This window comes from Dromaius novaehollandiae, chromosome 2, assembly GCF_036370855.1.
Source record: "Dromaius novaehollandiae isolate bDroNov1 chromosome 2, bDroNov1.hap1, whole genome shotgun sequence".
In the NCBI taxonomy this organism is placed as follows: Eukaryota; Metazoa; Chordata; class Aves; order Casuariiformes; family Dromaiidae; genus Dromaius; species Dromaius novaehollandiae.
In genome coordinates, this window is record NC_088099.1 from 124,880,814 (window position 1) to 124,904,016 (window position 23,203).

Genomic DNA, 23,203 nt, shown 5'->3' on the forward strand with positions numbered 1-23,203 from the left:
ATTTCACACCATTGGCTAAAGAGCTAGTATCACATTTAAATAGTAATCCCTCTCCCTCCAACCCTACACCAAGGGCAATTGCATGCAACTCCTACAGGCAAGAAGTATTACGAAGGAAACAATGATTGTCACAATGCAACAGAATATTAAGGCCAAGGGATAATATCTGAGTATTCATAAATAACACTGATTTCTATTAAATCCTGCTTTTCAAATATAACCAGAACAAAAGCACAACAATTCTGTAGTGTACCAAGTGTATATTTCAATTTACTGTATGCAGTCTAACAACAAATTTGGTCATAATTTACCAGATATACATAAATGATTTAAGTAGTAAAAGAAGATTCAGTTCCAAGAGAACAAGTTCATATCTTGAGGAAAATAAAACAAAACAAAAAAGAAAAATACATTAAGAATGTAGAGCCAGGTCCAGTTTCTAAGCATTAAGTGAGCAGTATTCTAATAAAGCAGATTTAGGTGAATTTCAGATATATATATATTTTATATATATATAGACAGATCTACCAATTGTAAACTATGTTTTTAAAGGGGATAAATGGGATGGAAAAACCTTTATGCTATACTTACATATTCACAAAGCAGAACATTACTTTAATGTTTAAAATACTTTTCATTCATATCATCTTTGTCCAACTAATTTCTACTTTGGACCCCACCAGAATTACACATTACTCATTTCAGTCTAGAACAATGAGAATAAGATGTATTCTTCAGTGTTTTTTTTTTTTTTAAAAAAAAAAAAAAAGCAACCCCCTGCCCTCCCCCCTCCCCCCCCAAAAAAACAAACTAATCATCTGTCAGGTTTACAATGATGTGGAAACTACCAATGAAACAAATGGATGATTAAAAAAAAAAAATTTAATTCCCAAATAACTGTAGCTCAACTTTTCTCAGATGCAATCGGCAAATACAATGCCTTAACATTATGATACTGTTTTACTGATGTAAAGGACAACAGTAAAGCTCGTCTCTTTAAATACATACCAACTTTGATCAGATGGAGCACCATTATGATTCTCTCCGTCAAAGCATAGTTCAAAGTTATCCACACAACTAGCATAATTTAGTTACCTGATATAAAATAGGAAAAAATATACTTATTTCAAAATTAAAACAAAGCTGAAAAATATGGTGACCCTCAATTGCTTTTTATACAGTACTGTCACACTGACCTAGCTATGTGTTATGATAAATGCTCTGCATATTTACTCATTGTGGCATAAGAGTACATCAGATGTATTGTTCCAATGACTGCTTCAATTTGTTTGCCTTAGGCTAGACAAAGCAGAGGAGCCAAAGATAAAGATGTAACGCCCTCCCCTCCCTAAGAAAGAGGCCTGAAATCATTGGTACAATATTATAAGTTTAGGAAAAAAAATTCCGCATGGCTACAAAAATTCAAGTTTCAATGCCTCCTGGAAATTTGAAATAAAGAGCGTAGGGAGCATATCATTCTGAGAAGTAGACAACTCAAAAAGCATTATTTTGCTTTGGACTTTTTCTTTTGTGATTTTTTTGTTTTTGTTTTTTTTAAAGTTCCTGCAAATTAAGTCAACGAGTTAAATGTATTCTGTTTATATTAAACACTAGCAACAACCCATTAAATACAAAAGAATAAAAAATATCTTGTGTTCATTTTAATGACGAACAATGGGCACAATAGCCTAGTGTCCAATGCATATCACATAAACTAGCCAAAAAGCGGACAAGAAAGAAATTATCAACCAAAAAGTTGTTTAATATGACACTTTCTCCATTCCTTGCATTTTTATTTTTTTCTGTGGGACTGAGGTATACACCAGGGGAGTCAAAAGGTTGCGGGGTGAGGCAGGGAGGGGAAGCTTTATTACAATCTGATACTTTTTAGCATGACTATCTCTTCTGACCAAGTATTAGAAGAGTTACTCATGCGCTAGTCAGGCTATTACTTTCGTTATTGGTCATTTTTTCTGCAAGATTACTTTGGAACTGATGAAACAATAACAACCTTCTTTAAAATTCAAAATCGTTAAGAAACAGACACTAAATTAATGCCATTATTAACTTCTCCAGTGCTTATCACCTATACCACGTGCTGGCTTAGAGCCAAAATTTTTAAAATCAAATTTCTGTATGGTGTTGGCATTATCCATGATGCATCTTTAAATGATTGGCTTTCACCTATCAGAGTAAGGGAGAGGTAAGGTCTGTATGGCAAAGACATGCTTGTGGAAACAAGAGCCACCAACCCAAATTAGCTTCACTGGTTCACTGAGTGGATTTGGGGAAGCTGTCTTTGTACTTCCATACCAAGTTGCAATTTTCTTCATTCATGTTAACAGATACATGAATGTGTAACATAATAAGTACAGTTACTACTATGTCTGAATAGGACCCAAATAGCTATATCCTATAAATAATAAAAAATACATTTTTCTTTTGATAACTGACTGTAGATGTGAGGACTCTGTATAATTCAACCAAATGGTTGTATGCTGTACAGTCCTGTGCAAATATCATAAAAAATTAATAATCCTTTTTTGCTATAAGGCTTTGACCCTACATTTTTCACAGCAACATAACTACCATCCAGCCTGTACCATATTTTGCAAGCCTTCAGTCCAAAAATTCAAATATTCAATCCATACAGTGTCCATTTGCGGCACCCTGAAGCCATATGCTCTGTCAGTCATCTAGAGGCATACAAACTTCCCCAGATTCATCCCATCGAGACTGGTCATTCTGTTCTTCCACATCATCACCAAGCTCCTCATCACCTTCTCCCACTTCATTTTCCTCATATTCTTCATCCCTAGGGAAATCTGTGTCCTGCACCTGGTCTACTCCCTCTTGCCCTCCAGGTTGAGATTTATCTGCACAGTCTACACAAACTCCATAGCGTCGAGATCCATGTCTTATTCCAACACTGGCTGCTAGCATGAAGATCTTCTTACACACCATACATTTATACTTTTTATCCTTTTTATGCACCTAAGGAAGAGAAACATTAACAACTAGAGTTATGTGTATCAGATTGCATTTGCATATAATGATAGAACAGTATTAATTAGTAATACAAACTTTAAAAAAAAAAAAAAAAAAAAAAACAACTCTACAGGAAAAGACCCCCAACACTGTTCAGCGACAGCAAGAAGTGCTACTAAAGATCCATCAACATGGCAGGGCTACTGCCCACACCGAAGCTACCTACTTACTGTTCAGAACAGGTCAGTGTCCGTTTCATGGCTACTCGCACTGTACAGAACAAGGCTCAGAGGCAACAAGCATGGTACGTGCACTTATGCTGCACACAGTACCAAAATACAGAGACTCCTTATGCAGAAAATTGACTTTATAGTTTTAAGCTCCAGAAACATTAAGAACAAGCAAGAGTTTAAATTTTGTAGAAATTGGAAGATTCCTCTTCCACAAAAACAAAACAAAAACCCCAAACCAAAAACAAACACCGCTCTCTCTGAAATCTAACTCTTAAACCAACCAAACAAAACACCACAACACCTTTCCACTTCACTTTGGTGAATTTGATTTTGTCCTGTACGTAGAGCAAGCTTATGCGTAAAATTAGAATACTGCTGTTCACTAACTTGATTAATCATAAATTTTATCTTTAACTAATGATGTAATTGTTACAAAGAAGCTGCTGAGAGGTGCATTTTAAGAAAAGACAGAAATGGACTTGACAAAAAATGAGAAGTGAACTTGTTACTCTGACAAGAAATGCTATTTACACAGAATATTACCAGATACACTGGTTTAACTGAGCTGAAGTGTGAATTCCAGTTACCCATCTTGGAAGAAATTTTAAGTTGAACAAACTCTTGCATCTGCTGTCTCCACAACAAGTTACAGTTGTGTTTAAATATCTCACTTGAGGTCATGTTGAAAAAGATGCCATTTTAGATAAAATGGAAATCACCACCCAGATGAGGAAAAGACAAGGTCAAGATACAGTTACTTCAATCCCTCTGTATAATCTGTATAGCCAACTGTGGATTTGTTTTTCCCTCTCTCAGTGTCTAGACTTGTAACAATAATGTTACACACAAAGCAAAATGCTTATGTGAGGTATTTGTTGAATGGAAGAAAAACAACAACAACAACAACAACAAGCGTTCTGAACTCATCCAGCAAGAACACATTTTAGGTTAAGCACAGGATTGGGCTGGGCTTCACTCAATAGCTGCTTTAACCCTGTTTGACTCCACCTCTTTCCCTGGAGAAAAAAAGTTTTCAGCTATAAGACCTGATCAGGTACTGCAGGATAGAAACCTGAAGTCTCACTCTACTGATGCTGGCAGAAAGTCTATACCCCACTGCTGTCGTCTTCTCTAGCAAGCCACAAAGGAAGATGTGGAGTAGCTGCTCCACTTCACCACCAATAAGGTGATAATGACCTTATCCCCTCTGTCCAGCTAGAGAAGCACCCTGTACCATCACCACCTCCAGCACTGCAGTCACCTACATTTGCCACAGAACAAAGTGTCCTTCAGACTCACTATTACCATGGGTCCTCCTGTCCTTTCAGGCATTTAAGCCTTTATCAGGTGGTTTGACAGCAGCAACAGAAGCAGCAGTTGCAGGATGGAAGGATATATATTTAAGCCGAGAGAAGTCCAGTGGGACATGTAAGAAAAATGCTGGCTTTAAAAAAATTACTTTGGAGCTATTAACATAGGCAATTCCTAACTCTAGAACAGTTTAAAGAATACTAAAAATTACTAGTGCAGTCTAAACAAGCATCTTCAAGAATGATGTTCTGATATGACTCAGAACACTTATTTTTTAAAGTATCACTGGCTAACTGAAAGACTGTTTTGTGATTGCACAGGGATTACAAAGTTAGTCAGCTCTTTTCAGCATCCATATTAAAATGGGGAAGTTCACTGCTACTTTCTACTCACTGAGGAGCAAAAAAGCCAACTAGGCGAGGGAGACCTTATGGAATACCTTCACAAGGGAACAAGGTGGTCTCTGGATTCTCAAAAAACTGAGGAAAGCTATCAAAATCCCCAGATGGGCAAAGCCCAATTTACCCCAGTCCATGTACTAACTGATTTTGAATATTTGCAAAACATTTTGCAAAATGAGTTTCATAAGATCACAGCTTGAATCTTGCTTTTATTACTCCCCTAAAACACACCTTTGATTTTCTATTGTAAAAATTATAATGAAGTCTCATCAATTTCCTTATCGACTAGACAGAAATTACCTACAAAATACCCAGGACAGGTATACTTCTCTGGATCCTTGGATAAACAAAACTCAATTGCTGATTTTCAGATTGGTAGAATGCAAGTCAGAAGGACATTTACTCTCTGCATCTTGACTATTTTTCATTCTAACCTAAACCTTAAAGCAGATTTTATACTATAGCATCATTTGCCTGCGGAATAAGTATTTTAGAACAACGTCAAGATATTGTACAGTTGATTAACAGGGTACCCACACTGAAAATGGTGGTGCAGCATTACAGAATGAATGTGCTATTCTATTGCTATAATACTAAGCCAAAGTTTCCTTTATTATCTACAGAATATTTAAATATACTGCATTTCTTTATTATGTCACTTTCAAATCATCTTGAAATTAGCTCTATCAGAATTCCACAGATTGTCTTCACTGATACTGCATTCTCCATTAAGAATTAAGAGGCATAGTTACCACACAGATGTGTTTATCTTCATCCATTTTAGATTAAGATAAAACTATTCACACGATGACAAATCAGAACAGTGTTTATGCCAACTACTAAAATATCTGAGAGCATTAAAAAAACCTCATTTATACACTCATACACAGGCACACACACACACATATATATTTGCTGTTACTTACCAAGGAATGTCGCTTTACATGCTCTCTTCGAGTAAACAGCTTCCCACAGATGTCACAACTGAAAGATCTCACGCCCGTGTGAATAAGCAAGTGTCTCTTTAGTGTTCTTCTGTATTTGGCTACATAATTACAGTGTGGACACTTCAACTTGTTCATGATTAAAGCAGAGGAATCACCTACAAGTAAACAAGCCATTAACAAAAAAGATGAAGAAAAAAAATGAAGAACTATTTGGATACGTTCTACCTGATGCCCAGCAACAAACAGGTGCCAGAAGGAAAAAGTACCGACATTACTTTTCATCAGCCAAATCAGAAACCACACAAATTGATAGGTCCAGCACTCATAATTTTGCTAGAAAAATACCTATTAGTAAACAAGGAATTTTTAGTACAAGAGTATAGATCAGTTCTTTGGAGAGAAGTCCAATTTCATGAGCCAGGAAGTTAGTTAAAAAATAGGAAGAGTTCTTTGATACTCTGATTTCTCTCTCTCACATAAATTCACAAGCACTATTCCTTTTTCTAGAGGTCACCTATACCAGAAAACACTTTATTATGGATTAGAAACCCTCTAGATCTCTATGACATTTAGCCAGTTACGATCTTCTCTCCCAACATTTTAATAAGAATAAAATGCAGGAGCTGCCTGTCAAGATCTGAATCTGCAAAGGGGGGGTGGGGGGTGGAGAATTATAATCACATAAGAAAAACTTTACCAAAGGAGTAGGGTGGTAAGAGGTAGCATAATCCTGAAACAGCTATAAAAAGGAAGTTACTGGCTCAGGTCTTAGCTATTCCCTTCTCAAAATCTAATTTGGTCTAACAGAATAAGAAATAATGAAGGCAGAAATAACTTCTGGAAGTAGCAATACCCCAGTTCTTTCTTACGAGGGAAGGGAGCTATTTATATCCTTGGACCAGGGATAATGCAATTTGCTCAAAGGATATGTGTAAGACTGAGGTTTACCACTGGAGCATATTATTATATTATAGAATACACTGTCACAGAATGCTGTGACAGTTATACAGGAGGCCACACAGGAATGCATGGATTATTTTGAAGATAAGATATTGATCAATTTACTATAGGCAACACAGGAACTTATGAACATAATCCTAACTGTCTACAAAAGAAAGTGTCTGAAAAGCACTGGATAAGGCCACGTGACTGTATGTACAAGAGTTGCTGAAGTTCATGCTGGCAGGAGGAAAGCAAAAATGATTGTATACACATGCACAGACCTGCATGCGTGTATCTAAGGTAAGACACCACTTTCCAGTTAAAAAGCTTCAAAATTCATCATGAAATGGAAGTTAAGTTTTGCTAGTATCCAAAAATTTACCTTGCTATTTCTGAGCACTCATGGAAGGTGAATGCCAACACACCTATGTAATAATAGAATGGCTTACATGAAGAAAAAGATAAGAAATTCAGAAAGGGTTCCAAATTATAGTCTTGTATCCATCAACACAAGTATGACACAGCCACCAGGGCTGTAAAAGATACAGGAACTTAATGGTTTAAGAACAGAAAGACTGCAGAAGACCTGGGCTCTAATCCCTGCCCCACTAGTGAATTTCACCTTCTTATGACTCCATTTCTTCCCTTGTAAAAACAGAAATATTAAAAGTAAACATAAGCCACATCCCAGTGATATTTAAGTACTACAGAGAAGAGGTAGGCATTCTTATCACCCAATCCTGTATGCCCTTATGATCCTCTTTTTACTAAAGGGTTTGTGTATTTTAAGGATCTAGCAACAAGTTTTAGACATCGGGTTTTTTTCTGGTATGTTCCAAGCATTTTCAGACAGAAAAGAGTTACAGTAATTCAAGCAAGTAATTATTTAGGTGAGGCACATAAACTGTAAGAAGCTAGGCCGTACAACACAGGTCTGACTGAACAAGGCTTTAGTTGTGGCTGCATTGAATTCACAACCTTTAACTCAACAAAATTTTTATTTGTGTATTGAGAATTACATATGGAGATCTAGTATACTTTTAAAATTATATTTAAACTTGTATCTTCATCAAACAAGTGTTCAAATTTAAAGCCCACTGTAGTTAGCTTACTGCAGGGGGGAAAAAAGCTATTAGATCACTAGAAATATCAGGTATCTTCATATTCAAGCACAATACAAGAGCTGATAAAAATTATGTTCTGTTTTTAACTCTTCCATACATTTGAATTCCCTTTTCCCTCTCCAGAGAAGTAGCACTATTTACATTACCCAGAAAGGCAAATGGTATGAGAGAAGGTTATTATATAAACACTTAATCTTATAAATCTACGCATAAACTAATCAAATATTACCAGGAGTGACAGAGAAGATAAAGAGCTCCTATCTGAAGCAAAAAACAACCTCCTCTCTCTATCAGATATACTTGCCATTTTCCCAAGCTTCTTTTGGCCAAGATTCTGGCAGCAGTCCGTACTTGAAGTCACTTGAAGTCCCCGGCAGCAGTCCGTACTTGAAGTCACTTGAAGTCCCCGGCAGCAGTCCGTACTTGAAGTCACTTGAAGTACCTATTACAGATACAGAGCTACTTTACTTTTCCTGCTTTTTAATCAGCCAAGCTGTATTTCAAAACCTTTTTTTTTTTAAAAAAAAAAAAACCCTCTAACAAGCAAAAAAGTTTAAAACTTCAACATAGTAATTATCATAATCATTTTTCATACACTCTTCAACACTGAAATGAGGAAAAAAATGGATTCCTAATTTCAACAAAATTAGATCTCTGAAATACTTCTCATGGCACCTTTTTTCCTCCCCATCCTGAGAACAAGTCGAAGCCTTTTCCATTCCATAGGAACTTTCATGGTAAGTATCTTTATTGCCTTACTATCATTATGACAAGGCTAAAAAGTTTTCCACGGGTTTCTCTTGCTTTGTACAGTGACTTCATCTGGTCTACCACAGGCAGTCTAGTTGGTACAAAAGTACACATTTCTACTGGAGGTACGATTTTCTTTATTGCTTTAAACCATCTCAGTGGTATGTAAAGTGCTCTACATACCTTTTATATAAATAAAGTATCCTACAGCTACATCTAAATCCTCTTTTGAATAATCATCTCCATTACTCTATCACCACATCAATTCAAGAGACCATAATTACTTTAAATATACCAGCTTTAACAGTAGCTTGTGTATTTACATATGGTCTTTAGACAAGCTCTTCATGCAGTTTGCATGGTCCTTGTAGCTTTTTTTTTTTTTTAAAAAAAAGAAAAAAATATTCAAAAGTGAACAGTGCCTTAAAAAGAAAGGGACACTGGCTTGTTTTAATTCTATGCTTTTGTCACAAGTAATAATTTGCATGAGTGAATATGCAATCACTCTTATATAGCACAGAGAAAAGAACTATGAATAGTATACCACAGATTTGCACTAGCCATTTGACAGAATCATATTTGTGGGTCAAAGACTCTTCTGACAAAAGAGCAAATCAATTCCTCCCCCCTCTGCCAATCCCCAAGACAGAAGTTTGTTGGAAAACATGAACTCAGAAATCCTTTACTTTCTTCACACACACATAGTTGTTAAATAAACAGACTGCAATGGAAACTGGCAGATTTCCTTCCATTTGTCTGGATGGTGTTTAGGTCCTCCACACACTGGATTCCCAATGTTGCTGTTGTTAAAAATCTTGAGAACGGTCTTAATAGCAAATAGATACAATTTTACTTTCAAGCTCCAGCTTGTGTTTCTTAATAGTCCTAAGAATTTTTCATTTGCCCTTACACTGCTGATTCTAAGGAATTTCTGTGGAAGCAAAACTCCTAGTATGAACTGCAGTTTCGCAGAGTGAGTGGTGGATAAATTGCATACAGAAGCAGTCATATCTTCACAGTTCTGCTAGAAAAAAGGTACAGATTATAAACCCTTACAGTATTAGGCATATACATTACTTTCATTCTACTGCTCAGCCACTCTTACGGTTGGCAGTAGCAGTTGCATCTACATTGTAAGATAACAGTTCAAAAGGAAACTCAAATAAATTAACTAAGCCTCCCTACTCTTCAAGAACCAAAGTAGTAAGAAAAAAATTTTTAACCAAAGTGTTCTTCTAAGCTGCAGATTCTAATAGCTGTTATTATGTCCAGAAGAGGAAAGGACTCCTTGCACTCACTGGGAGACATTAGACTTCAGCAATGGCATCTTACAGTAGCTCAGGCAACAGAACACAGATACCCTATATACATGCTAATTACACATTCCTTTAAGATGAGCAGTAAAACCTCTGTAATATATGAGGAAGGACTAGTGAGGAACCAGTGCTGTGCAGTTTTGGCACGAGCAAAGATGACTTGACTTAGAAGCTAAAAGTCTCCAAATTAAAGAAGACTTCAGGAGCTAGCAGAGGGGAAGAAAAAAAATTAAAAAAAAAAAAAAAATCAGACAACTGCTATAATCTGTTAAAAATGTTAGACCTTTTCTTTACACATTTTCCCCTCTAACAGACGTGTCCTTGTCTCTGATTGAGCCGTAGAAGATCAAAGTATTTTAATCACTTTTTTCCTCTTATGGGAGGAATATCCCTAAGATCAACATCCCAAGCCTTGACTGCTCACAGATGTAACATATATGCTCTGCACAGGCAATACTGTATAGCTTTCTTCAAGATAGGCATACTTTCAAGACTGACCATAAGAGATCTACCAAGCCAAGCCCATTTATTATGGTACTGGTCACTTTGATAACTCTTCTGGATCTAAGAAAACACAAATTAAATTCCACCAGGAACGTTTATGCTCACAGCTAGTACTGAAGTTTGAGGCAAATCAGGAACTCAAATCCCTGGGTAGATCTAGATCTTAGCACAAGACTTGGAATAGAGTCAGAGATTTAAGAGTTTCAGTTTAGTATAGATAACAGCTACTAAATCTTTCCACCTTTGATTTTAAACGAACACTTGCTATAACATGAAAGAACACTGGTAGAGATACCACAAGAGATAAGAGTTTGATACAGATGCTTTTGTCTCTGCAGAATACAAGATAAAGCATATCAGAACTAAACTTAATACTTACTTTTTCTTGAAATAAGTAACTGATCTAGAAAACCTACCTTTCAGATTGAGCCCACATATGTGTTTAAAAATGCTTTTTGTTGTTGTTTTGATGTCTAACGGCTCATTCATACAGGGAAGACAAATGCATTACATATAGATTCTGAACTTGAGGTGCAACACCTAGCCTCTGCTAGTTTCACAGGTGAACATCCAGCCCATAGCCTGACAAGCTTCTCACTGCAGCTCACCAAGCAAAGGAGAATATGAACCCCAGACAGCATCTTCCTCCCTCCCCGCAAGATACTGTACCTCTCAAACCTGCTTGCAAAACTGCAGATATTGTCACTGTCTAACCTGGTCCTGTCAGCTTAACATAAACCCAGATGATTTTCACAGGAGACTAAAAGCAACTACACATACAGCTGTACTGGCAGATCTGAGGGGGGAGAACATAGACAGCAGCGAGGAAGCTCTAAAAGGGGGGTAATTATAAGCAGTAATCTCCTAGGCCAGCCAAGATGCAGACAGACAGTTCATGTGACCACAACTTTCCTCTGATCAAAGGATACCTTTTTACAGTTGTGTTCATTCTCAAAACAGGTGTAAGTTAATGATTCACATGTCAGTTAGCTTGCAACATCTGCCTCACACTTCTATCCTGCAAAGAAAAGGTTTCCATCTGCAATTCAACCTTAAAAACAAAAAACCTTGCACCCCTTGCAATAAACCACAATGCAAATAAACTGATTAACTATTGGAATTAAAACAGTTAAGATGTTACCCTAAGAAAAGATGCATACAGTTCCAAATACACTAAAGTAGTTATGTAGGCTTTTACCTAACCAGCAAAAATTTTATGGAAAGCTTTTATATTCTAACATGTTCCTTCTGAAAAAGAAGGATAACCACGAATTAAACATGCTGATTTTCAGTTTTGAAGATTGTGGTGGTGGTACGGAGAACGCGCAAGAAAGGAGAGCAAGCAAAAGCATGTGAGCAGAAACATCCATATTTTGAGAAGTTTTTCTCTTTCTCTGTAACCAGGAATATGCAGAATTTCCAGGAAGGAAAAGGAACATTACTAAACAGGGAAAAGACGACCAGTGTGAAAAAAATCAATAATAGAAGCCATTGAATAGGTCATTATAGAAAGGGATATGGAGGTAAGGTGCACTTAAGGAAAGGATACAAAACAGCATAGTAGATACAAGTGGCTGTAATGGACTTTAAACCGTTTTCTTTATACTAATTACCACTAAAAACAGTGCCAAAGAAAGGAGGAAAAGGAATACTACCAACTTTTCTGACATTCACTGCTCGTTCATGTCAATTCAAAAGGCAAAGTAGATAAGCGATTAGGCCATAGCTATTAAGCATTGTAAAGAGAGCAGTGGTAATCTACTGATAAAATCTACTGAAACAAATCCAGAGAGCTGGATTTGTTCCTTATGCTAGGTAACACGTGACAGAAAGAAACAAAAAAACCAAAACAAACAAAAAAACCCCACACAACTGCCACAACTGACCTATTGGGAAGGTGGAGGAAAGAAAATACATCGCATTCAGTTTGTTCCAAGACTATTACTCACATCCTTAACCTTGCTTCTGAAAAGGGGTCAAAGCATATCACTTCTGAACTGCCTCTTGCAACAGAAGTCTCCGCCAAACATTAGACGGACATTTTGCCAATGCAATCTTTCTGATATTCTGTGTGCCGCTCTAGATTGTGCTTAATTTTTACTATTCCCCAATCATGAAGAAATTTGTTTACAACCTTGACGATAAAGACAGATTTGTCATCAACTGGCCCTGCCCAACTGCCATAAGTTGTTGCCAAATACATAAGCAACTTGAAAAAACCAACAGGTTATCACACATTCTCAAAAAACTCCTTCCTGAGAAAGTGGTACCATTCATGCTGTCTTTATTCAGAAAGCTATTTTACTGATCTCTCAATAAAGTCCACATATGTGAAAGTTGAGACAGTAAGAACATTTCTCTTCCAGATAATTTGTGTGGGGGTAATCATTCCCAGGGACCATCACAGACTCAAAGAAAACCTTAGGTTTGAAAGGACCTCTGAAGGTCACCTAGTTCAACCTCATACTCAAAAGCAGGGCTAACTTCAAAGCTGGGTTACATGTTGCTTTGGGCCTTGTCAAGTTTCAAATATCTTCAGAGAGAGAGATTTCATACCTCTTTTAAGCAATATGTTCCAACATAACTGCTGTCATGGACAAGAGAGTTTTTCTCTTATATCCAACCGGAATTTCCCTTGCTGCAACTTGTGACTATTGACTCTCATCCTTTCACTGAGCAGCTCCAAAAAGCATTTCAACCTCTCTGTAATCCTCTTAACAAGGCAGAAGACTGCATGCAAATTCCCCATTGGCTTTCTCTATGCTAAAGAAACTCAGTTCCTCAGCCTCTCATTCAATGAAACATTCTCCAGCCTCCTAATCACGCTAGTGGCTCTCCACTGGACTCCCTCCAGCTTGCTGACACCTTTCTTGTACAGGGCTGCCCTAAACTTGGCACAGTATTTCAGAAGTGGTCTTGCCTGTGCCAAGTAGAGGAGAATTATCAATTCCCTCAGCCTGCTGGCTATAGTCATGCTGGTACCATCCAATGGGTATTTAGCCTTCATTGCTGCTAGGATGCACTACTGACTCATGTTCAGCTTGCTGTCCAGCTTGCTGTCCACAATGATGCCCTGGGTCTTTCCTGTAGAGCTGCCACCCAGCCAGTAAGTGCCCAGCTGTACTGATGCAGAGGCCTGTCACTTCCAGATGCAGGACTTCACACTGCCTTTTCAGAGCTTCATGAGGTTTCCTGCTGGCCAACTCCATCTTGTTGAGCTTCTTTTGAACAGTAGCCCAGCCCTGCCGCCCCAGCCTATCAACCATCTCCTCCAAGTTTGATGTTATCTGCAAACTTGTTGAGAGTGTTTTTTGTCCTACTGCCTTGGTCATTGATGAAGATGTTAAACAGTATGAGAGTCATTAAGCTGTTTGCCTGAAACAGCCCTTCTTGACTTCATCATCAAGAAGATTCTTTCATTCATAAACTTTTGGGCTATGGTGTGAGCTCAAGGGCCAGATCATGAATGCTGCTAACAGGTTAATTTAAGGATTTGAAGTTGAAGAACTTTCTCAAGTAAAGTATCCAAGTATCATCTTTAGAGATACTTCAAAGACTTTCTAATGCAAACATTCCACATCCCCTTTTCATCAAGTCTCTCTAAAACTTTAATAGAACTAACACTTTCAAGGAGAGATGCACCTGCAAGGTTGCCTGAAACTTTCTAGAAAGCAACTGGTATTTTGGCTTAAAATCCTTTAATCTCATTAAAAAAAAAAAAAAAAAAAAAAAAACCACCAGCCATCCTAGATATGCTAGTAACCAAATTAAATGATTACCAAATTAACTTGGCATTACAGTCTGCTCCTATTTTCTTGCTACCTCTTTGGCTGAAAAAAAGCAGCTCCAGAACAAATCCAAGGAAATGAAGGTTGACTTGTCCTCAAAGTTGCCAGTTTTTTGGATGCCTTTTTCCCCCCCTCTTATTGGAAAGAAAGGGGAGGGGGCAGTTTATTAACCTTCTGTCCATTTTAGCCCTAATATAAAGGTTCTCTGCACAGGAAAGCCACAAGTTTCTTTCTGCATCAGAATCAGAGAGCTGCTGTTGCTACCATTTCTACCAGCTACACCCAATGTCTGGCAGCACGAGTACTATACTGTAATACTACTTTGAGTTAAACATGTTTCCTTAAAGAAAGGGAATTAAGCATCAGCTCGATGGATGGGATCAAAGACCACTGATGTCACTGTAGTTGAGACAAATACACCAAGAACTAGTATGGGCCTTCAATTGTGTTTGTTCTTATGTAAAGACATAAGCACAGATACCATCATTACGGTCTGTTCGGACTGTTTTAGTTAGAACAACTTTTTATGCTATATGGTTGAAACGAAGCATTAAGCGGATCTTCACTTCATGTTAACTTCCCTAATTGCAGGCAGTCTTAGCAGCAGTGGTATAATTAACCAAAATGCTCAGCATTAAACTAGCGCCTTATTCATTCCCACCAGACTTTGTCGAAGTCTGACTTTGCTCTGGAGTACTGAGAGATTTTGTCTTTACAGTGGACTTCATAGAAAAGCAGGGCACAAGACAGGGAAGCAACCCTGTTAAAATATCAAAACAAAAAAAGAAAAACATCCCCTTCCAACTAAAATCCTCCCAGATACTTCTTCAGAAACTTTGCATGATAAGATCTGGGAGTGCAAGACAAACTAAGCTTGCCAGGTTGCTGTCATGCTCTCCTTATAAAATAACATGTAACCATACATCCTAAATAAAGGGGATCAATTCAAGTCACAAGCAAGCAAACGTGGAAAGATCGAAACTTTTATGCAGCTCATGCTTTTCATACATACTACCTGAGTGTGAAAGACAAACCACTGCTTAAAGTTTTTTTTTTCCACCTTTACTGATCGCGCCCCCTCAAAAAAAACCCCAACCCTGGAAATCTGAGATATGGCTAAAGTTTCCCAATTAAGGCTAAAATTTCACTGTAAAAATGGGCAATTCTGAACTTCCTCACTCCCTTCTGTACTGGTCACTGTACATGATGAGGTGAAGCTTATCACTGACAAAGCTGTACCAGTGAAGGCTAGTGCTTAGCACAAACGTGTTGGCTAAAGCTGCATTTTTTGCCCTGGAAGAATGAGTACCACAATAGACTTTAAGGTAAATGCACTGTATAAACTTTCTGCACTGTGGTATTCTACACATAGTGTAAACTCTCTACACTATGAACACATTTCTGCTGTGGATATATTTACTGATATCTGTTAGAAACTAGCTCAAGAAGCTGCCTGCCTCTCTCTCCCACCCAGCAGAAGATGTTACAAGTTTTGTACACAAGAAATCTAGAATTTATACAGTACCCAAGGGATTAAAAAGTGGGCAGCAAGTAAAACAACAGCTCAGTAAGGGGAGAGAACATGAAAATATAGTTGAAGGAACCATCTTTTAGGCAGACTACATGCAGTTTAGAAGTTTTATACTATTTGTACTCCTGCTACCAACACTGATGGCACCTTACCCCTTCCCTCTGAAATTAAAAGACTAAGCCTTGTCAACCCAGAGGAGTTGAACAGCAACTGGCCAGTTCTTACTTCTATAAACTTCTGTGACAGAGTTACTCTAGCATAAGAATGCCCACACAGGCAGAGAGGGTGGTGTAACTGAAGTGAATATGCCTACTGATGCAGAAAACCTACAGGTTAAATAAGAAGCCTAACCTTTCTCCTGTACCATGTGTCAGTGAAGACAAAAATCATTACAAGGCTTTGACCTGTCTCCTTCAGCTTCATAAATATCCTCTGAGAGTAGCTAGGCATGTGCAGACAAGCACCCAGGAAATAAGGGGGGCTGCAGGCAGAAAACAAAACTGGACTTTTTAGAGTAATGATAATCTCAAAAAAAAATTAAAGGAAATATTTTAATCCTCATGATGGGTTAAAAAAAAAAAAAAAAAAGAAAAGAAAAAAAAACACAAACAAACCACCACACACGCCAAACCCCACTATTCTGAAAACCATCTACAATCCAAAAGGACCTAAAACTTTTCCTGGAGCAAAAACACTTTCACTGATTAGCATATGACAGAAGTGATTATATATGACATTTTGTGTCAGATCTTCGAGGTGTAGGAGGGAAGCTAACTAAAGAAATAACTCTGGCCACAGAAATTAGCTGTGCTACATCCCCCAAATCAACTAAGAAAATATGCAGACGCCGGTTTTATTTATTTACAGAGTTGTTGCCACCAAAAGCATCATTTAATAAGTAGCTGTAAGGCAGCAGCAAAGCCAAGTGAGCACTTTAAATTGATAATCATTTCTTAAAAGTGAATGTATTTCCTGTGTTTTGATTACACTGAGACAAAAAAAATGCTCAAGCAGAAGGTAAAAGCAAAAAATCCAGCTCAAACAGTCTGGGGTAATTAGCGGACATGGTAAAAGTGAGAATCTTCACCTGGGTCCAACTCTCTGTGGACACCCCAGAACTTACTTTTTTTAAAAAAAACCTTTCTTTCAATAGTTTTTTTTAAACTATTTGTTTTTAAACTTTCTTTATTTTTTATACTAAGAGACAGAAGATTCATTTTAGTTGTGAGGTTAGTGGTTGTACGTTCCATGGGAATGCGAGAATCTATTCATCTTTTGGACCATCCCCAAGAGAGGTAAGTTTAATAGATGGGGAAAAGGTTGACTCCTGGATAGCATACTCTGTAGGTGAAACCAACCCATGGAGCCCTCAATACCAGATTAAACAGGAAATGGGGCAATTTAAAAGGTTAAAGATTCATTTAGCCTTTCAAATCTTTGAATCAGAACATCAATTGGAGGTCTGAGGATTTGATTGAGAGTCACAGTACCACGAAACAGTTAAGTGAGTTTACCCCTACAAAAAAAAAAAAAAAAAAAAAAAAAAAAAAAAAAAAAAAAACCACATACATACCCAGATAAGTACCTCACTCTTGAATTCTTGAAATAGAGTTATCCATCTTTACTGTAAAGTCCTGATCATGTTGCGTTAATGTTGTCTTATAACTATGACATCCCCCTTTGCAATTTGTTCCATTACCGGCACTGCACTTTCATTGGCAGCTTTAGATGCTACTTGTACTATCCTGAAAAGTAGTTGTTTTCACAGCAAATTGAATTCAAATCCTTCTATAAGGACTCCTAGAAAGTTATCCAGGAATCCTCTTGTTTCACAAAAGACTGTTTTCATTCTGTCCTTGCTAACCTTTCCCTCTGCTCCCCTCCAATATGTGACACAGCCTTATTTAACTTGGAAATAACGATAACAAATCATCTAGTGTTAGCTTCATAAAACTATCAGGATATTACATACAAGTCTCCGTAAGAATCGATATGGTCAGTCCCAGATGGCAAAAATAATACTTTACTGCTGTGTTCTGAAGCCTAAGGATAAGACATTTGTATTCTAAAAAGAAGTTCAAAGAAAAACAAATTCAAGAAGTGATAAAAATTTATAAAAAGAAACCATGAGTAGGCAAGAAAAAAAAATTGATGAATTAGAACCACTGAATTTTTATGAACCAGAAGCTGGCTAAAAGAAGCTGATTGACTGGACTTTATTTTCAGCATAGTAAATGGTTAATTGTAGGATGCACCAGCGCTGTAAACAGTAAAGATACTGTTTAACAGATTACTAACTACAAGGGAAAACAGTGAGACAGATACTAGCATTCAGGGGGAAGGAAACCAGCTATTTTAACTAATATAACTAAAACTGGAGAAGGCTTGAGCGCGTCAATACAAAGTAAATGAAGCAAGATGGCACATGCAATTTAAAATCCATCTCAATCCATCATCATCCAGTTTGTTGAATCCCTCCAAAGTGCTATTTTTTACATGAATGGCATTAAAGATAAACTCACTGACAATGCGGGGTGAGAGGGGAACGTGGGGTGAGAGAGGAGAGAGAAGCTGGCATATCCTTGTGGATACTTTCAGGAAAAATTATGTCCAGCAAGGAGTAGTTTAACATGTTTGCTTTACTGAGACAAGAGAGGCATAAGCAGATAATCAATAATAAAAGTTTGCTGAACTATCTAATATTTACCTAGTAGTACTCCAACTGGAAAGCCCATTTTGTACAGAATTCAAGCTACTGGCTTTGGGGTTTTTCTGGTTTGATTTTAAATTTTTGGAAGGAGAGGAGTGTTTTAAATAGGCTTCCCTTCCACCACCTATGATGTTTCTTCTGCCTCATAAAAACACCAGACAACCCCAAACCATAATCAAGAACACAACTCACTTTGCATGTAATCGGACATCTAGTAACCACAGCTGGTGTTACAGTTACTCCCATCAGCACACTACAAAGTGTAATACTGGAAGCTCATTCTTTCCTTTTTAGCAACCACAGGGAAAGTGTACTGCTTAGCTTTCATCAGAAGTATTTACTATTTTTTCCTTTTTCTTCTCACAGCTTTGTCTTAAATTTATTCCAGAAGATATTTGCTTATGGATTTTAACTCCCATTGCATATTTTTTCTAGCAGTTCATCTCAGCTAGAAATTTAATCCACAACTAAAAAGTTATCATATAACCTGCAAGTTACTCTACACCCTATTTTTGTCATTCTTCCAGTTCTCCACTCCTTCTGCCTCTTCTTCCTCCCTCTCTCATCTTTTCTTGGAGGGGGTAGAAGAAGAAAGAAAACTGAACGCAACTCAACTGAGAGAAATTGAGAGCAGAGAGTGTGTTTTCCTAAATAAATACATAAATCACCTGCAGAATCTACTTACAGAACAAAGAAACAGTAAGATAGCAGCAGAGGAGAAAGAACACTGACTGCTGAGCACTGACTATGGCTGAAAGAAAGCTATACCAAGTTATACTTCCAGTACCTCTTAGTGTTCTAAACAACATGCACACACATGAAAACTTTATAGAAGTAAGAGTCATAACAAATACTAGGCATGGTTTTCAAAATAGTTCTAGAACTGATAGAAATGATATTTATTTACCTGGGACCACTGAAGACAAGGTCTGAAAGTACCAAAGAAGATTGTTAGTTGACACTATTTTATAGTTTAATAATAAAATGAACTTCCTTTACAATCTCAGAGCTTTCAACAGTTTTGGAGAGACAACACAGCTAAAGTTCAGTGTACCTCTGGTCTAGCCTCTAATACAGCTCTTTTCCTCGAGATGTTGCATGGATATATTATGTAATTTAATTCTTTAGCACAATTAATAACTGGAAACCTTGGTGTCTGTCCGAACAAACCAAGCAAAGATTAAACTTATTTAACCAGTATTAGACTGCCCATGCTCTACATTATTTCTACAAGAAAGCTTCACAGGATATATTCAAAGTCTGCAGAATGCAAACATGTACTTATTTCTGTTATTGCAGAAATCATTCAACAGACACATGCTTGCTCTCTGATATTTCCAACAGTAAAAGAGGTTGACTGTCTATCCCAAATAAACCAGGAGCAGGAAACTGCAGGCCAAATGGAGTCAGAACTTGATGTTTGTGCAACTAACAGCAATCCAGGCACTCCACTCCTGCTCCAGACTCTCTGCTGCCCTTTTTCACACCACTGTGGCTAAATATGCGTCAGCAAGTAGTGCAGCCCAGCACAGGCAGATTTGTAGAGTGGGTGCTGAGAACTCAACATCCCCAATACACACATTTAAAGACATTTTACTTAAGACTAGATCTGACCTGGTGCTATAGGCTCAAGGCTTGTCACACATAAGACATATAACGCATAATACTGAAACACAGCTTCCAGCTTTATTTCACCCAAAAGAAACTCTGTGCAGTCCAAGACTGCTCCACAACGTGGATCAAAGCATAATAAGAGAAGATCAGGAAATTCACTTCAGAGGTGCAGTCCTGAGCTGAACTGAAAAGTTAACATAGATGTAGCCATTGAGTTCAGAGACAAAGACTAGAGCTAAGCTGAAGCAGAGCCCCTGAAGCATTTACAGAATGAATCTTAGTTCCTCAGCATGGCGCTCCCTCTCTCTCTCTCCCCAGAGCTGCTCGTATTGCACCACACTACTTGCTAACAGCATAGACATATCCTGTACCATCTTCCTCTGCTTCTACCAGTACACATTTATAGCTCCAGTCCACATTACTCTGCTGTCACACACAGTTGCAGTACACACGTACATATTCTGGCACAACACAGCAGAGTTGCCATGTGCCCTCTGCTGGACTGTTATTCACATACTTTCTTCTCACGCCTCAGTAGCTACTAGCCAGAGACAGATTTCTAAAAGACTGCAGATAGGAGTTCAGGACCCCAGTAGAACTGACCTGTCCATGCCACTACTGAAAGTATGTATTTTGGCTTTGTTTTTAAGCAAGATTGAGCATGCAGGAAGAAACTAAGTCTATCCATCCTTCTACTGAAATGAAGATAGGTCCCTAGGCTCTCCCAAGAACTCAGCTGGGAAAGGTTGCTTTCAAATCTCCATTTTAATCATTAGAATACAAAAAGATCCAGGAATATTCAATACCTACAGGCGCAAGTTCTGTGAATTAACATCCCTCCCTCCCCCCTATATTTCAAATCTGTGAAGCTGAGGACATGCAGTCCTTGGAGGAGTTTGAAGGGGGCACATATTCTAAAGTGCTTTAGAAATGAACATGTCTAAAGAACCTGGTTCCAGCTATGCCACAAATCTACCTTTAACTTAACCCTATTTAGGGGTCATTTTTCAAATCAGCTGCCAATTCATACAACTGATATAGGTAAACAGAAATATTTCAAAAATTTATTTCAGCTATTTATACCATACGCAATAACTGAATTACATTGCCCCAAATTCCCAATATGTTGCTGATATTTTTTGTGACCATACTTTTGTTTAGCAAAGAGATTTTTAACCTTATTTTAGCATTTAATTAACAAATGATCCTTAAGAAAAAACCCTACGAATTGAATCATCTCTCATGATTTGTTTAAAGAACAGAAGAACAGTTAAACAAAGAGATTTCCCCTGCATTATATACCACTGTGGTGTTATTTCCCCATCTGCTTCTCAAACCTATCCTGTGGCTTCCCAGATATCCCTACAATAAACAGTAGAAGAAAGATGACTTTTCTTTCTTGTTGACACCCAGGCCAGGGAGGGGACCACAAAAATCTAGCGTAGGGAAAGGAATTAAAAAGGCCTTTCCTGTCTGTGCAATCAGCTAGCATCATTAGCCCGAGTTATTTACTGGTCCTTGATTTTGTGCCTAATTGTGGTCACACATTAAATGTAGCTGTATGGATTCTAGCTTGTACTAGCTGGTACGGATCCCCAACTTAAGTGCTAGGTGAAAATAGCACGTTCTGTACGGCATGGCATAGTCATTCCTTTCTGTACGGCAAGATATGCTGCTGTGTACCAAGGTGGAGAATCAGATCATCAAATAATCCTAATTGTCTGCTGGTTTCACTGAAAAATTTTATCACACATACATTTATAAAAATTGCATTGTTGTGTACTTAATAGTTTAGTTCTCAAATGATATGACTGACATCAAACAATATTTACCTGCTTCTTCCTTAATAAATTGCAAATCTTCTTCTGGATATGGGACTGATGGTTGCAGCACTGAGCAATCTTCTGAGTTTTCTTCATTATTAGGTGGTATATTATAAATAAATCTCTTTGCTGTTTGGTTTTTCCTTCTTGCTTTTCCAGGTTCTTGAACTGATTGTCCCTGTGAGCCCATGTCATTCCACACAAAAACTTTTCCCTCACCTTGAGATTCATTTTCCGCCATTTCAGGTGAGCTGTCCTGGACCCAGCTGCAGTCATTCATTTGGTAGTTTTCAATTTGGCCCTCATCAATAGAGTAACCATCGTTTTCAGTCTGTATGCTACTTGCCAAGTTGGTAAGGTTTCGCGTTGCCCAGAAGCTGGCAACTTTCTGATCCCTTGGAGACATACCATCCCTGCTAACAGATCTTCTGTTATAATCCACTACGACAGCCTCTGGAGCTTCTGATTTTATACTTATGTTTAAGGCATCTTTAATGAAATTGCGGCAGGACTGGACAACCTCAGTCATCTGAAGGTAGCTGGCCACTGACATCACTTCAATAGCATTTTGGCTCGTAAGCACGAGGTTACCAGAGTATAAGAAGTCCAAGATGACAGAAAAACCTTGAACAGCAACAACATCTAAATAGGTAACAGTGGTTTGGTTACGGCTTTCTTTGTTTGTAAAGCAATACAGAGTCTTAAAGAAGCGGCTGCCTGCAACCAGGATGTTCTTGTGAGCTCTGAAGACCCTCCCACTCACCACAATATTGACATCACAAAGAATGCCTTTCTTCCTCTGCTCATTTAGTTCTTGCAGGAGCTGATAGCAGTAAGAGTTCTCATTTGGCCTGCTGTTATAATCACAGTATCCTTCATTGTTCAGTTCTGATGGCAATTCTGACTCCTGCAATTAGAAAAAAAACATAATTAGCTCTTAATGAATGTTCTTCTCAGTTCTCTAACACTATTAGCAGTTTATGAAAATACACTTAAGAAGAAAACGTTATACAAACTAAATTTTTGATTTATTCTTAGCCATAAAGGCAGCCTAGAATATGTAGTAACAGAAAATATTTTTGAAAAATAAGAATTGAGATCTCATCTCCCCAACCCCCCAAGTCTGGAACAAAAACAGAACCAGCAGGATTCCCGTAAGGACAAAGGAAGTGAAATTTGGGCCAAAAGTAAGGGAAGATTTTTTAGCAGAGTTAAAGTATG

The 23,203-nt window shown here is 37.7% G+C and overlaps 1 protein-coding gene across 1 annotated transcript in view; it reads right to left on the reverse strand.

Annotated features, from left to right (window-relative positions):
* Positions 1-250: 250 nt before the first annotated feature.
* ZBTB10 (zinc finger and BTB domain containing 10) overlaps positions 251-23,203 on the reverse strand; it is a 30,770-nt gene continuing 7,817 nt past the window's right edge. Inside the window, exons 2-5 of the mRNA XM_026100707.2 lie at positions 21,992-22,889; positions 8,251-8,388; positions 5,860-6,035; positions 251-2,994 (exon numbers count right to left, since the gene is read on the reverse strand). Coding sequence (XP_025956492.2) covers positions 2,689-2,994; positions 5,860-6,035; positions 8,251-8,388; positions 21,992-22,889 — 1,518 coding nt within the window. The 3' untranslated portion in view covers positions 251-2,688. The remainder of the gene's footprint in view (positions 2,995-5,859; positions 6,036-8,250; positions 8,389-21,991; positions 22,890-23,203) is intronic.